Below are 15,762 nucleotides of genomic sequence, written 5' to 3' on the forward strand. Positions count from 1 at the left end.
TGAATCTGCACACCAGAAATTCAACAGCAATGACACTGCTAAGTGCAACTAAGTAAAACAGCACATCAAGAAAACACCAAACAGCACTCCATGCAGGTTCCACGCATGACCCACCAAAATCAGGCGTGTCTCTTTTTAACTCCTCCAGGAGAATCACCTTCTTTTTCACTATCCAACCATAACACTGGCCTGTGAAACAGCCATAGAGCCAGTATGGCTTAGGTAAGTTATTGTCCCTTTTACATCATCTTGTATACCCTCTGCATACTATTTAGCTATATTACATCATTATACTATCATTCAAAAGTTTGGGGTCACTAAGATTTTTTTTGTACAGAAAATTACTTTTCTGTACAAATTCACATTCAACACATTCAATTCATCATAAAACATAAAGGTGACAATCACTTGAAACAGGATGTATGTATGTATGTATGTATGTATGTATGTATGTAAAAAAAACAATTACCTAGTAAAATGAAAGTAATCTAGTAATTATCTAGTATATACATGTTCCAGTTTATAAATAACAAAGTAATCTTTGTATACAAGTATATTTTTGTTTATTTAACCCTCTGGGGCTCTTCAGTCATTTCTGACCCGAATTTTAAAAAAATAAAAAATGTAAAAAATCGTAGCTTCATCGGAATGGTCCGAAACTTGGTGACTTTATTGGTACTTGGTATATGAACACCCCAAAAAATTGGGGACAGGATTTGAAAAGTCTAAGTGGTCGTAAAAAAAATTGTTACACTCAGGACCTTCGGGTGAAAAATGACCCCCGTAGGAAATGAATGGGAAATTGGCAAAAATGTGAAAATACAGAGTTTTTTTGTGCATACAATCTACAATTCAGCCAGGATGCAGAAAAAAAAGGACTCAACAGTGAAGGGGTAAATCTCTAAAACATCAAGAGTGCAAAACAGACAAAAAAAAACTCACACACACACAAAAACACAATTAGCTTTTGGAATGGCACGAGTTAATTTGTGTGTGCGTGTGTTTTTGTGTGTATAAGTGTGTGTGTGTGTCTGTGTGTGTGAGTTTTTTTGTCTGTTTTGCACTCTTGATGTTTTAGAGATTCACCCCTTCACTGTTGAGTCCTTTTTTTCTGCATCCTGGCTGATTTGTAGATTGTATGCACAAAAAAACGAATTTCCCATTCATTTCCTATGGGGGTCATTTTTGACCCGAAGGTCCTGAGTGTGACTATTTTTTTTTACGACCACTTAGACTTTTCAAATCCTGTCCCCAATTTTTTTGGATGTTCATATACCAAGTACCAATAAAGTCACCAAGTTTCGGACCATTCCGAGGAAGCTACAAATGTTTTAAATTTTTTATAAAATGCAAGATCCACTGTAGTGGTAAAAATTTGCTATTGCGTGATAAAAATGCTCAATGTGTCCACCGGATGGCACCGATCTTATTTAAAAAATTGCTTTCATGAGGCCTAGGCTTGACTCTAAAATGAAATACAGCTTTAATAAAAAATTAAAAAAATTATATATAGATATACATTTTTTATTATATTCAATGGGAAAAATGGGTCATAATTATTGCATAAATATTCATTATAAATCATAAAACTATCTCAAAACACCAAAAAAGAAAAGAAAAATATTCTTGAACAAAAATATATTTCATTGATTTTACTCAAATCTTTTTTATCTTAATCCCGCCCTCCGGGTCATTTTTGACCCGAAGGTCCTGAGTGTGACCCATAAATGAAGAACCCCAGAGGGTTAATTCATTATTTTAAAACATGTTCATCATGGAATAAGTTATTTTATGTATAAAAAGCAGCTTATTGTTTAACATAAATTAACAGATTACATTATTGACCTTCAAGTGTTATATTTCAGAGCTGCTGTCCTAATTTTTTAGGCTCTTTCCCCCCCCCAAATATGAAGAGTAATGTAAGGTCCACTTTTGGTTTAAAGCAGTCTCACCTGCATCCAGACCTTCCATTTTCTGCAAGCGAATGATGTCTCCCTTGTGGAAACTCAGCAGCGCTCTGTCATCAGTAATGTAATTACGCACAGCAACTACATAGTCTGAGTCCTAGAGCGAGAGAGGGAGAGAGCACAATTAACGCACAGCACCACAGCCAATCATCCCCGAAGTGAATCAATGTATGATGGAAACTGACCTTTTTCAGCTCTGTGATAAAGTAATCAATCATGGTTTTAACCTGAGGAGCTTTGGCAGAGAACAGAATCAGTTTCTCATTGGTGAGGTTGAACTCCAGCATGTTTTTGGAAGGAATGGTGACGAACATGATGTCTGTATAGCTGTAAGAGGTGATCACAACAAGGAATATTTATGATGGTGGTCTCATTAATTGACATTTAAAGCCTCAGCAACTGGTACCTGTAGGGTCGTAGAACTCTGAAGTAGTCTGGGGCCACCGCACTGCTCCTGACCATTTTTAAAAGCTTGATCCCTCTATGAGATACAGACAGCACCTGGACCCCTGTGCCAACACTGCCCTGTTCAGGACAACAACAGGTCGATTTTCTCACTTAGGCATGGTTTAAAATATCTAGTTCAGTCATAAACTCTAGCTGGCGCATGCTAATCTGTCCTTTACATGCAATCTGCAAGCAATGGCACAAGCTGATTGCAGCCCATCTCATTGCAAGTTTGCTAAACATTTAAATAGACTGGTACAGTGTTTACTCTATAGGCTAGTCCTGCAGCACATTATCAGAGTTCCTCTGAGCCACCAGCACTGACCAACATAGACCATCCTCTATGCAGGTCTTTTTACCAGGGATAATTTGAGAGAGTTTCCTTACAGATGCTGGGAAGAGGCGTGAGAAGTAGATCTCCCAGGTGTCTCTTGCAGCAACCACAATCTTCTTCTTCGCATTCTCATCCTGGATTGTGGCATTGAAGTCAACGTTGTGCTCCGCTGTCACAATACAGAAGACAAAATTTCAGAGAGAGTTCACATACCACAAGAGGATAATGCATATGAAAGTGAAACATAAATCATACCAAAAATGGATTTCATCTTCTGCCTTTCTTCTGTTGTAATGCGAATGCAAGCCTCTGAGAATGTGTCATGCACAATCTGAAAGTTTCATTATAATTACTGTCAATAAATGTTTTAAAAAATCACAAATGAATACACTATAAAGGTTTGGGGTCATTAAGATTTGCTACAAAAGATTAATATTTCAAATAAAAACTGTTCTTTTGAGCTTTCTATTCATTAAAGAATCCTGAAAAAAAAATTATTACAGTTTCCACAAAAATATTAAACAACTGTTTTCAACATTGATAATAATAAGAAAATTGTTTCGAGCGCCAAATCAGCATATTAGAATGATTTCTGAAGGATTGTGTGACACTAACTTACATTTTAAAATGTAAAACTTGTGGTTGTAAAGTTTATATTATTGAACTATTGTTCAGTGTTTTCATTTATTGTTTAAGAAATATAGAATAATGTTTGTGTGTGTGTGTGTGTGTGTGTGTGTGTGTGTGTGTGTGTGTGTGTGTGCGTGCGTGCGTGCGTGCGTGCGTGCGTGCGTGCGTGTGTGTGTGTGTGTGTGTGTGTGAGACATTGTTGCATAATTTTACACCACAAGTTTCATTAACCCTAACCCTGTTGTTTCATTTTTTAGGAACTGAATGCATGAATGTGTTAAATAAAACAAAAGATGAGATACAACACAATTAAAACTTTAAATGATTGACAGCCCTAAAACTAAAGTTAACAGAAAGAAAAAAAATAAATCCAAACCTGCTTAAACAATAGGTCTAGTATCAGCGGGTGGTTGAAGCTGTCTTTCGGATAAAAAACCTAAAAACACATAACAGCAATTTAATGTTTCATAATCATTTCCATATTTTAGAGCAACGGCACTGTGTCCCATTGACCCAATCCAAAACAAATGACACTAGCCTCTTTCCTCAGGTAGATTTTCCATGGTACATTGGTGTAGGTGTAATGCTCTTCACTGCTCCTCTTGTGCAGTTGAGTCTGAACGTTCTCCTCTTCTACTGGAAGTTCTCTAGATACTGTAATGTGACACACCAAAGTGACGTTATAGCCATGCTAATATGGTCTCTATTTCGAAATGAAATGACAGATGAGATGAGTTTACCAGGAGCAGGAGCCGGGAATCTCTGACTAACAGCTGGCACAGGAGGTGATCGTTTCATCTTTATGCTTTTTGCTGGTTTTAGTGCCCCACCATCATAATCAAACTCCTTGGCAGATGATGAAGGTGAAACTGGAGTGTAGGTTTTCTTTCGCTGGTCAGGTGGGACATGAACACATCCAGCATTAACCGCAATGATAATGCTAAAGCCCACTGATAATCATTTTAACTCATAACACTGTCAGTTTATCTGTAAATTAACTATGGCTGATCTACCTGTGGAGGTGGAGCACTCATCTGGTCCTTAAGAATCAATATAGCTTCGTCATGGGGGTCTGGTTTCTTCAAAAACACTTTAGTTTCCCTCCTGTATTGAAGACCAGCGTAGTTAGAGCTTTGGCCTTTGTTCTGTTCTACATTAATGATCTCTTTTGATTAATATTTGATCAATGTTTTGTTACAAGGTCAAGGAGAACATTGGTTTGCTGTGTATCAGTTTTCAGTTCAGGTCATTCATTATTAAACATGTGGGACTGCCGTTTTGGATCTAAAAATGTTCAGTTCTCACCTGGGCATCTCTGGTGGTTTTACAGGGTTAGTCTGGTACTGCCTGATAATGTCTTTGATGTTGTGACTTGGCTCTAAGTGTTCTGAGTTTGAGATAGTGGCTCTCACCACACCCTCCGCTGGTGGATCCCTCTTAGTTGGGCCTTTGGAAACATAGAAAAACACTGATGAAATGGTAACACTTTACAATAAGTTTCCATTTGTTAACATACATTAGTTAACATGAACTAAAATGAAAAGTATTTATTAATCTTAGTTATAGATTCAAGTTATAGACTTTTAAAATAAAATATATATATAAAATAAAAAATATATATAATATATATATATGTCTCTGTTAATATTATTTCATGGACCCAAGCTAACATGAACTAACAATGAACAGTTGTATTTTTATCAACAAACATTAACAAAAAAATACCATCACAAATGTATTGCTCATTGTTAATGCATTAACTAACATTGACTAATGGAACCTTATTGTAAAGTGTTACCAATGAAATAATAATTTTAATGAATGAAATTAAGCATGAAGGTATACAGATTGAACTAATGACATACTATACTGTCGCTGTGAAGGTTTCTGTGGTGGGGAAGGAGGGATTGGTTTGTAGGAAACAGGTCCAGTTTCTTGTTTAGTCTTCAAATAAGATACATGTAATGATTAAAAATCATAACAGCTTTTTTGAATGTATCCACTATTTTTACAAATGTACACCATCCTTCAATAGTTTGGGGTCAGTAAGTTTTTTAAAGAAATGGATACTCAACAAGGAGGCATTAAACTAATCAAAAGTGGCAGTAAAGTAATTTATAGTGTAGATTTCTATTTCAAATAAATGCTGTTCTCTTGAACTTTCTAAATATCAAAGAATGCAGAAAATAAATGTATTACAGTTTCCATAAAAATGTTATGCAGCACAACATTGATAATAATAATAAAAATGTTTCATGGGCAGCAAATCATCATATTAGAATGATTTCTGAAGGATCATGTGACACTAAAGACTGATGCTGAAAATTCAATTTTGCATCACAGGAATAAATTACATTTTAAAATACAAACACTTTATTTTATGGTGATGTAGTTACGTGTTACTACATGTACTTAATATAGTAACAAATCATAACCGTAACTCTATATTAAGTATATGTAGTTAATTCATATTACTCAGTACTTATCTGAGTAAGCGCAATGTAACTACGCCGTTTTAAAATAAAGTGTAACTTTTAAAATACATTAATATGGAAAAGTTATTTTAAGTTGTAATAATATTTCACAGTATTGCTGTTTTTACAACATTTTTTTAAATAAAAAAATACAGCCTTGTTGAGCATTAGAGACTTCCTTCAAATACATTCAAAAATCCTACTGATCCCAATACTGTATTTGGAAATGTAAAGTTCTGATATGACATCTGTCTATGGCATAATAATAAAGCTTTGACCTGATTTCTAATGATTTATCATCCATATTGTAATCACTGCTCAGAGATACTCACAGGGCTGTACTGACTGGAGCGGGGAGCTGGCACATGCTCGCTGTGTGTGTGGTGCGCTGAATTATACATCTGCTGCTGGAGGGCCATGGCCTGCATTGTCATCTGCTGAGCCTGTGGTACGTTACATTAGCTCGGTATTCAAACTCATTTAGCATTTTGCTACATACAAGTCTAAGTCATGCCTTTTTTGCTCACCAATATAATCGCTTGCTGGTTGATGATGGCTTGCTGCTGTTGTGCTAAGACAGCTGGATCTACACATTTAGAGATTTAAATTATAGAGATTTAGCCTCATGTCATAACTGTGATTAGAACGCAGAGAAATAAACAGTGCAGTGTTTCAAAAAATGATCCCAGAGAATAAATCAGTGCCAAGCATCATTATATAGAAGGATGAATGCAGCATTCATACCTGACATATCATGCATTGGTGGCACATTAGGCATAGCTGGCAAAGGTGGCATAGCAGGCAAAGCTGGCATAGAAGGCATAGCTGGCATTAGGGGTACTGAAGGTACGGCGGTAGGGGCGTGTGCATGTGGCACAGAGGGCATAGCTGGCATAGGTATAGGTGGCATCATTGTTCCTCCCATAACAGGTAGAACTGGCACCGCTGAGAACAGTAAATATGGCTAAGGATCAGTAAGCAAGGACCCCTTTCACATATCTTAATCAAATTATTTCATGCAAGTTGGCAGAGGTAGAACCCAATATGCACAATACTGCTTATAGTGAAAAACACCTTGCCGCTTTTTCATATAATAAATATTCTGTATTTTACTATTTCAAAGTATTTTAAAGTCAAGAAAAGTGTTAAACTGTACTAAATATTATATTACTGTGTATTACTTGTTTATTTTGTTTATTACTAAATGTTACTTTTTAATTAAAAAAATTAAAACAGAAATAAAGAATGAAATAAAATGTCTGGATTTTAGTTGATTAGAAAAATGTCTTGTAAACATAGCAAAAGTTGTCATCAGCTATTTATTGTTAAGTATTTTTTACACATACATATATGAGGAACACAAATGACACCCATTTTGTAGAATGATACAAATACCAATCACCAAAAGCCACAGTCACTTAAAATCCCCAAAACATGAAATCAATCTACATGGTAAATTGGTTATTTATCATGCAAAGCTCTGATAAATATGCGGTTTACAAAAATTTGCACTTCTGAATGTTTATCTGGCAATTAACTGCTTTTAGGTACAAATTGACCCAAGGGGGACCCATGCATAATTGATGTGTGGTAAGAAGAGAGCAGAAAGAGAACAGATGCAGAGCTCACCACCAGGCTGCAGTCCGGGAGGATAAGGCCTGCTGGAGAGGGGCTTCTCTATGTCCCCATCCTCCCCTCCAATCCCACCAGCTCCCTTCATACGGCTGGACATGCTGGATGACTTCTCAAAATCCTGTAGAAGAGATAAGGCAAAGCAAAACAGGCTCTCAACTCAGGGCTGGACCCTTCCCAGCTCAGTCATACGAGAACTCAATCTCCCCATGGGAGTACCTTATACTCTCTAAGAGGGGCATGGCCCATTTACTATCGCAACTGAGACAGAGCCATGCCGGCCTTAGCCACAGTAGTCTGGTTTCCCGTTACCTGTCGAAGATCTTTAAGTGAGCAAAAAAATAAAACTATTACTTTTTGACTGAAAAGTTTCCTGTGCTTATTTTCACAAATACCTCAATCAAATAGTATTATTATGTTTGCCTAAAATATATAAATCATCCCACTGCCATACCGCAATAAGTGTTTAAAAACACCAGATTTTATTTCAAAATGATAAAGCTAAGGGCAAAAAATAAAGTCCGCTCAATGCTGTGAGAAATACGGTAAACTGGTAACTTAATCACCTTCATTGTAAGGGACCTGGCTGCCATTGGGCACATTGACACACTCAATCACTTACACTATGAGGATCAAGTGGCCAATTGTGTTCTTCATGCATTCATGTTATATTTTTAAGCTTCTTTCTATAAATACACTGCTGAGTGAAGTCACAAGTGAAGCAAATATCATTGATCATCTCCTAACAAGGCCACATATTAAGGTCTGGGAAGATTAGATGGAAAGCAAACAATCAGTTCTCATAATCAAAGTGCTGGAAGCAGGAAAAACTAGCAGGGAGAAAGATCTGAGTGACTTTGACAAGGGCCAAATGGTTATGGCCAGACGACTGAAATGGCAAGGCTTGTGGGTCACTCCAGGGGCCTATACCATGAAGCCGGTTTAGCTGGCTAGCCAGATATGTTTATGCTTAGTTTGTGCCAATCCTGGGTTATAGGTACTATTAAAGTGGTTTGGCTTTTAGCAGTGTTCATCTCCATAGTAACTAACGGTCCACGGCTAACCTGCTCCAGGGCAGGTTATGTTCTGGATAAGAGATCTCAAAATGAAATTTGAAACACCTCTGAGGCAATAAAGTCATGCCCCACTTTTCTACTCCAAATTAAAGGTTACTACATAGTAAATGGTTTATAAAGACTAAAGTGTCTGGCTTTTAACAAATGCTTATTTATAATGATAATAATTGTGAATGATTTAGATATGATTTATGTAACTATACCCTTAATCAATTACACATATAATTTTAGTTAATCGATCATTAATAGGCACTTTGTTAAAATGAATATAAATAACCTAAAGGTTATACAAATAAGCTTTAAAATCAATAAATAAAGCTATAAAAATTACTACATGTGAGCTTAAATGTTCAATTCTCTCTATATATCAACTAAACTAACTTCATAACTTTTACTTGCATTGACGTAGTAAGATTTTCTTCTATTTTCTTTCTCTTTTCTTCTTGCTGTGTAAATTTGTTTAAATTCTTAATATTTTTCAATCATGTAATATTCTGAAGGAGAGAGAAGAGAATCTCAGTTTCACTGATCCACAGCATGTGATTGGCTGTTCACTACTGATGTCACAGCTAAACTCCTAAACTCAGGATCAAAGCCTGAGTTGACAGAGAAAGCTGATGATCAGCATCATGGGACCAACAAAGCCTGAATAGATTGGTTTGGTTTTGTCAACTCGAAACTAATCCTGTAACCCTGAGTTTGCTAAACTACTATCATGGTACAGGCCCCTGGTCAGCAGTGGTGAGAATTTACCAATAGTGGTCCGAGGAGGTGCAAATCACAAATCTGTGACAGGGGATTGGGCGCCCAAGAGTCATCGATGGGCATTGAAGGGCAATGAAGGTCTTTGTTCTGCTCGGAAACCCTCGGTCCGGCCATTCATGTGAATGTAAATTTGACACAGACCATTTGTTGCAGACCAGGCACACCCCATCATGAAAATAGTTTTCCCTGGTGGAATTGGCCTCTCATCAAGAAAAAATGCACCTGCCACACTGCACACATTGTTCAGGAAAGGTTTGAGGAACATGATGAAGAGTTCAAGGTGTTGCCCTGGCCTCCAAATTCCCCAGATCTCAATCCAACTGAGCATCTGTGGGATGTGCTGGACCAAGAAGTTTGATCTACGATGGCTCCCCTCACAATCTAAAGGACTTGAAGAATAACGTCTTGGTGTCAGATACACCAGGACATCTTCAGCTGTCTTGTAGAATCCTTGTAGAGTGCGGCGCCTATTTGGCAGCGCACGGAGGACAGTGGCCACTGTCCTTTTCTTACATTTACACTTGTTGAAAACTCATGAACTCATGCTGAATTGGGGGAGTGAACAAGAGACACTTACCCCATTACCATCAGACAGCACTGGGTCAAACAGGCTGTCGAGATATCTGTCCATGCCTTTCTGAGTTGGTGCTTCACTGAAGTCTGATTCTATTGATTTTTTTTAGTTATTGTGGAGAAAAAAAATAGAATGCATGCCATTAGCATCATACAGAATATATAAAAGCAGCTTAAAAGCATACCCAAAAAAAAGAAAGAAAGAAATAGCTGACCGTGGCTGTAATACCCATCTGAATCTGGCAGACTGGAACTGAGCATTGTCTGAGGGAGCAGAAGTGAGCTGTCATCATCAGAATCAAATCCGCTTCCAAACAGAGCCCTGTGAAAATTCATATTGAGCGCAAAATATTAGATAACACTACAAAGACACTGCAGAAATATTTCCCCTGAAGTTAACTATGCAATGTAATTTTTTGCTTATTAAAAACAAATAACGATAAAGAAATGTGCCCTATGGACCACCCTACTAGGTGCAATTCCAAAGTTCAAGTCAAATTCAGTCAGAAAGGAATGAACAAAATTAATTTAGAATATTAATATTATTTGTACCTTAAAGGTGAAATTTGAAAATGTCTGTGTCACCAGCAGCAATATACAGAATTGAAAAATTACTGTTTTTGTCTATTTTCAAACACTCCACTGTCAGTCATTAGTTTGGTGCCAGAGAAATTACACACTCACATTTAACTCTTACTTTTAAATTACATGCAAAGCAGATCTATAAAAACATAATTCACATGTATGATCATGTATCACATATCCAATGTAAATAAAAGTAATATAAAATGAAAGACTATTATGTAGATACTGACAGGCTGGCATTGGGTCTGGTTCTGTTGGGACTCTCGGCGGAGATGATGAAGTAGGACTTTTGCTTTGGAAAATTTCTCATCAGTTCCATGTCTGCGATCAAGTCCATTACATAATCGTGTCCTGCAAGCTCCGCCCACTGTCCGTGCTCCTTCATGACAACAGAGCACCCCTTCCAGGCCTCGTTCACACCCCTGTGGACCCAATTAATGGGGCTATTCATTTCAGGCAAATTACAGATGGATAATGAAGGCCTCATTATAGACTGTACATATCCCAAAATGCCCGGAAGAAAGAGCCAAGCACTAATGACATGGAATACAGCATATTAAAAAGGTTCTTATTAAAAGGGTTCTTATGAAGATGAATGGGTGCAAAATCAAAGATTGTGTGTTGGCTGACTCTAGGAAATAGTAGAGTGAAAAATGGTTGGAAGAAAAGACATAATATGGATAGTTTGTGTACTGTTGTATACCTGTGCTGTAGAATATCCCCAGCCAACTCCTCCCCACTCGTCCAGGAGTGCACAGGGCACAGGAAAGACGCCCCTGTCAATACAACATGACGTTTAACAGCTGCGGTTTGACAGGCGTGCACGTCTACATGCAATTTACTTTTTCTATTCTGTGTAGCACCACAGATCAGGTATCACCTGATATAGATGCGCTGTACACAATTGTCTGCGGAGGGTTTTAAGAAACAAAGAAAACTGCCAGGCAGATTTATGGACATTTTAGTGATGAAAAAGACTTTCAGGGCTTTTTTTAGTGTTTGTAAGCTTTTGTATCCTTATGTAAGTCTAATTGGCATAGTCTATTTTTAAATGTGCCTTTAAACATCCATGCTTTTTTTTCACAAGGGTTTTATGATATGTATAGGAGTGGAGTGGTAACACTTTACAATAAGGTTGTATCAGTTAACATTAGTTAATGCATTAGTTAACACGAACTAACCATGAAACACCTCTTTTCAGCATTAGTTAATCTTTGTTAACGTTAGTTAATAAAAAATCCAGCTGTTCATGGTTTGTTCATGTTAGTTCACAGCGCATTAACTAATGTTAACAAGATTTTAATAATGCATTAGTAAATGTCGAAATTAACATTAACAAAGATAAATAAATGGTTTACAAGTGCAGTTCATTATTAGTTCATGTTAACTAATGTAGTTAACTAATGTACCTTATTGTAAAGTGTTACCATAGGAGTTAACAATTGCATTCAAGTGCTGAAATATGGATTTGAAAAGCAAAACTAAGGGTAGGTTGCACCAATAAAGATTAAATTAGGCAGAAATTAGAGTTACTCAAGGATTTAATTAAGGTTTTACTTGAATAAAACTTCAAGCTTACTGTAATTGAAATTTAGCTTAATGGATCCAGGTTAATCCCATTCACTTTTTGGATGCAACCCAACCTACCCGGTAAACACTAACTGAAGGTTGCAGAAACTCAAACAGTGCAAGTGAAACTGACACACACCATCAAAACAGTGTACTTGCAAAACCATGTTTGCTTTCTTCCTATTGGCTGTCCATTCCAGCAGGGATAGTGGGTAAGTCCTCGCTGTCTCCGGTCCATACAGGGACTTCTGCATGGCTTGAATGAGCTTGTGTTGACCGACAGCTTTGAATCCATTATAGGCATGATCTGAGACAAACCTTAAGCCAAAAAATAATGAATGCTTACATGTTGCCTATGAAATATCCAGCATGAATACTGGTGCGTTGCTTACTTCAGAAGGTATTTCTCCACTTTGGCTGATGGTGCAAATGCACTCAGACAGGCCAGCAGCAGCAGCCAGCCCCTCTCGGAGTTATCTGGATTGGTGTTTCTCCAAACCTGATTGGCAATTTGACATAAGACTTCATCCCGCAAGCCAGGGTTGGTAAGCCCCTTCTGGATGATGTAGTTTCCAAATAAATTCTCCTGAGCACCATTTAGATGTGGGTCACCCATAAACCTTAAGATCTAAAAAGTGAAATAAATAATACTAATAGAGATCTAACAGAGTTGAAAGCACACTGACTTATGGCTACAACAGATTCATATATTTTAACTTAATCTCATGCTCATAGTAGGTCAGTGTTGAAAGGTTTATGTGTTAAAGATCTGTTTCTCTATAGAGAAAATTAATGGGATTTTTACTTCCGGAACCAAGACACAAATAAATGACAATGGCAAAATCTTCAACTGTACGTAATGTATTGTACCATGACAAAGGCGTCAAGAGCCTCATGTGTAAGATCATCATCAATGTGTGTTAGTGGTGTCTTCAAAGGTGCAGTTAACATTCCAAACTTTGGCTCCTATTATTAACAACAACAACAAAAACAAACAAACATACAAATCAATATACAGTATATCAGTTATTCCTGAATGAATATTATGAATATGAGAGCTTATTTGAGATTTTGGAATAAATTACTCAAGTATGTCTTACTTTGAAGTGAATCTGGACAAATTTAGAGATAGTGTAGTTGTTGATGTCAAGAGGTAGCGTGAGCTGTGACTCCACTTGCACTGTGGGAGCCTGGACTAAAGCCAAGCAATCAGAATGGAGCTCTCTACCACCTTAAAAAAACACAGAGGTGAGAGATGACACAGGCAGTGCACATTATAAATACATTTTATATATGCTACTTTAAAAAATGTCTGGGGTCGGTAAGATTTTTTTAAATCTTCTATGCTTACCAAGGTTGATTTATTTAATTAAAAAATAGCCAAATTATAAAATATATTTTCTATTTTAATACATTTTAAATGTAATTTATTCCTGTGATGGCAAGGCTGAATTTTCAGCATCATTATGCCAGTCTTCAGTGTCACATGATTCTTCAGAAATCATTCTGATATGATGATTTGCTCAAGAATTTGAAATAAAAAAAAATCTTGGTTACACTTTATTTTAAGATGATGTATTTACATTGTACATACTGAAATAAGTACTGAGTAATATTAATTAACTACATGTACTTACTATAGAGTTACAGTTAGGGTTCGGTTTAGGGTTAGTTGCCTGTAATTATGCATAATTTACAGTTATTACTATAGTAAGTACAAGTAGTAACTAAGTCACCTTAAAATAAAGTGTTACCAATGTCTTTCCCTAATTTCTTTCAAAACATAATCTATTTTACTGACCCCAAATTTTTGAGTGATATAACAAAATATATATTTGAATTTATTGTGAGAACATTGTCCTGCAGTACCAGCCGCTGCCTGCAGCAGTGCTCCAAGTTCAGCTGGAATGACCAGATGAGTGACGTTGACCACTTCCCGTTTTGACAGCTCCTGCAAAAAAAAGAAGATATGGCCTGCATCTCAATGTGCATACTATCCATCCTAAATAGTATCTGACATTAATAATATTCGATAGGATTTAGTATGCACATTGGGATAAGGTTATAAGGTCTCATTTGTTAACATTAGTAAATGCATTAGCTAATATTAACTACCATTAGCAATACATTTTTACAGCATTTATTAACCTTTTCTAATGTTAGTTCATAAAAATATTCATGTTTATGTTAGTTCACAGTGCATTAACTAATGTTAACATATACAACATCTTAAAAATGTATTAGTAAATGTTGAGATTAAGATGAACCAAAATTAATAAATGCTGTAGATGTATTGTTCATTGTTATTTCATGTTAATCAATGTAGTTATTTCATGACAAATGTTACCAACAATTGTTACCGAATATATTGAAGGTGTTTTTTAATGAACGATTCCACCCAGTCTTTTATTATATTTGGTTATATACTATATACATAAGAAATGCACTAAAATGCATTTCAAATTTAATTTAGGCAGTAAATGTCATTATAACCATTTCCATTCTCCTTTGCTCCTCTTCTGCCTTTCTCCGGGCCTCGTATCTCAGCTAAAAGTATAAAAAGAAGTAAAACAATTGAACGTGGGATTATATCTTAGCGTGTTCACTACACACAAAAACTGCATTGTTCTTACCTTAATATATCTCCTGCGATCAACATACATGCGGATCAGAGAGCGTAATTTCACCAGGCTAGCTCTCATTTTCACATACCGCTTCCTGTGAAGAGAAAACACATTTATAGAAATGTTGTCAAGCTCTAAAACATTTTATTGGATAGAAATGATTCTATTAGTGGGGTGAAAACACTAATCACAAACTAGAAAAATAATGTCAACTTATTGGTTATAAAAAAATGTAAACAATGAAGAACAGCTATCAGAGTTCAGTTATTGAAATATTTTAATTATTTTATTTAAGTATTTAAGATTACCACTCCTAGGGCCAGAATTACTAAACAGGGAAAAATTAGTGTGTGGCTGCAATTTAAAAAAAGCACTGATGGGAGTGATCTACTGAGCATGCACAAATTCAATGCCATGTCAGGCAGTTAAATAATGCCGCAAATGCCAGTAATTTGACTACCGCAAACTTTGATAAATCACATTGCATGATTCATTTAAATACTCGTTAACAATCAAGCATAGTGTTAGTTCTGGCTGGTCACGTTAGTCAAGCTCGCATCAGCTGACTCTCAGCTGGTCCACATCTACCTATAGGAATACAATGTCTATCACAGCATACATAAGGTCCTTCAGTACTATCAGCAGCTATCATGTTTCTCAGGAGGTCAATGCTGCTCTTCCTTCTCTTATCCAGGCTGCATGGATGTACAGGGAGTTCTTGCCAAGAACAGAACCATAGCAGCAATCCAAACTGAATGCAAATTGTCAATCATCTTTGACGACAGTGGTCCTGAAAGAACTTTAGTTTGTGGACCAATTCTCACTATTAACTAGTTGCTTATTAGCTTGCATATTGGCTGTTTATTAGTATTATAAAGCACATATTAATGCCTTATTTTGCAAGACCATATTCTACATCCCTTAACCCTACCCCATACCCAAACTTAACCATTACAACAACTACCTTACTAATTATTAATAAGCAGTAAATTACAACTTTATTGTTCCCCATGCTGAAGTGTGACCAATTACTCTCCTCCCATAAATTTAACAGTCTGACAGGGAATCTCCTACAAATACATATGC

The 15,762-nt window shown here is 36.4% G+C and overlaps 1 protein-coding gene across 1 annotated transcript in view; it reads right to left on the minus strand.

Moving 5' to 3' along the window:
* Positions 1 to 15,762, minus strand: part of myo15aa (myosin XVAa) — a 39,299-nt gene that overhangs the window by 7,767 nt on the left and 15,770 nt on the right. The window contains exons 23-49 of the mRNA XM_079827293.1: positions 14,686 to 14,770; positions 14,546 to 14,599; positions 13,922 to 14,003; positions 13,153 to 13,283; positions 12,923 to 13,018; positions 12,445 to 12,680; positions 12,192 to 12,370; positions 11,187 to 11,259; positions 10,714 to 10,905; positions 10,114 to 10,220; positions 9,903 to 9,991; positions 7,482 to 7,605; positions 6,597 to 6,797; positions 6,380 to 6,438; positions 6,185 to 6,295; positions 5,244 to 5,322; positions 4,684 to 4,825; positions 4,392 to 4,482; positions 4,119 to 4,269; positions 3,917 to 4,032; positions 3,755 to 3,814; positions 3,004 to 3,079; positions 2,802 to 2,917; positions 2,374 to 2,492; positions 2,153 to 2,294; positions 1,953 to 2,064; positions 115 to 189 (exon numbers count right to left, since the gene is read on the minus strand). Coding sequence (XP_079683419.1) covers positions 115 to 189; positions 1,953 to 2,064; positions 2,153 to 2,294; positions 2,374 to 2,492; positions 2,802 to 2,917; positions 3,004 to 3,079; positions 3,755 to 3,814; positions 3,917 to 4,032; positions 4,119 to 4,269; positions 4,392 to 4,482; positions 4,684 to 4,825; positions 5,244 to 5,322; positions 6,185 to 6,295; positions 6,380 to 6,438; positions 6,597 to 6,797; positions 7,482 to 7,605; positions 9,903 to 9,991; positions 10,114 to 10,220; positions 10,714 to 10,905; positions 11,187 to 11,259; positions 12,192 to 12,370; positions 12,445 to 12,680; positions 12,923 to 13,018; positions 13,153 to 13,283; positions 13,922 to 14,003; positions 14,546 to 14,599; positions 14,686 to 14,770 — 3,098 coding nt within the window. The remainder of the gene's footprint in view (positions 1 to 114; positions 190 to 1,952; positions 2,065 to 2,152; positions 2,295 to 2,373; positions 2,493 to 2,801; positions 2,918 to 3,003; positions 3,080 to 3,754; positions 3,815 to 3,916; positions 4,033 to 4,118; positions 4,270 to 4,391; positions 4,483 to 4,683; positions 4,826 to 5,243; positions 5,323 to 6,184; positions 6,296 to 6,379; positions 6,439 to 6,596; positions 6,798 to 7,481; positions 7,606 to 9,902; positions 9,992 to 10,113; positions 10,221 to 10,713; positions 10,906 to 11,186; positions 11,260 to 12,191; positions 12,371 to 12,444; positions 12,681 to 12,922; positions 13,019 to 13,152; positions 13,284 to 13,921; positions 14,004 to 14,545; positions 14,600 to 14,685; positions 14,771 to 15,762) is intronic.

Source organism: Gobio gobio (assembly GCF_949357685.1).
Source record: "Gobio gobio genome assembly, chromosome: 1".
Taxonomy (NCBI): Eukaryota; Metazoa; Chordata; class Actinopteri; order Cypriniformes; family Gobionidae; genus Gobio; species Gobio gobio.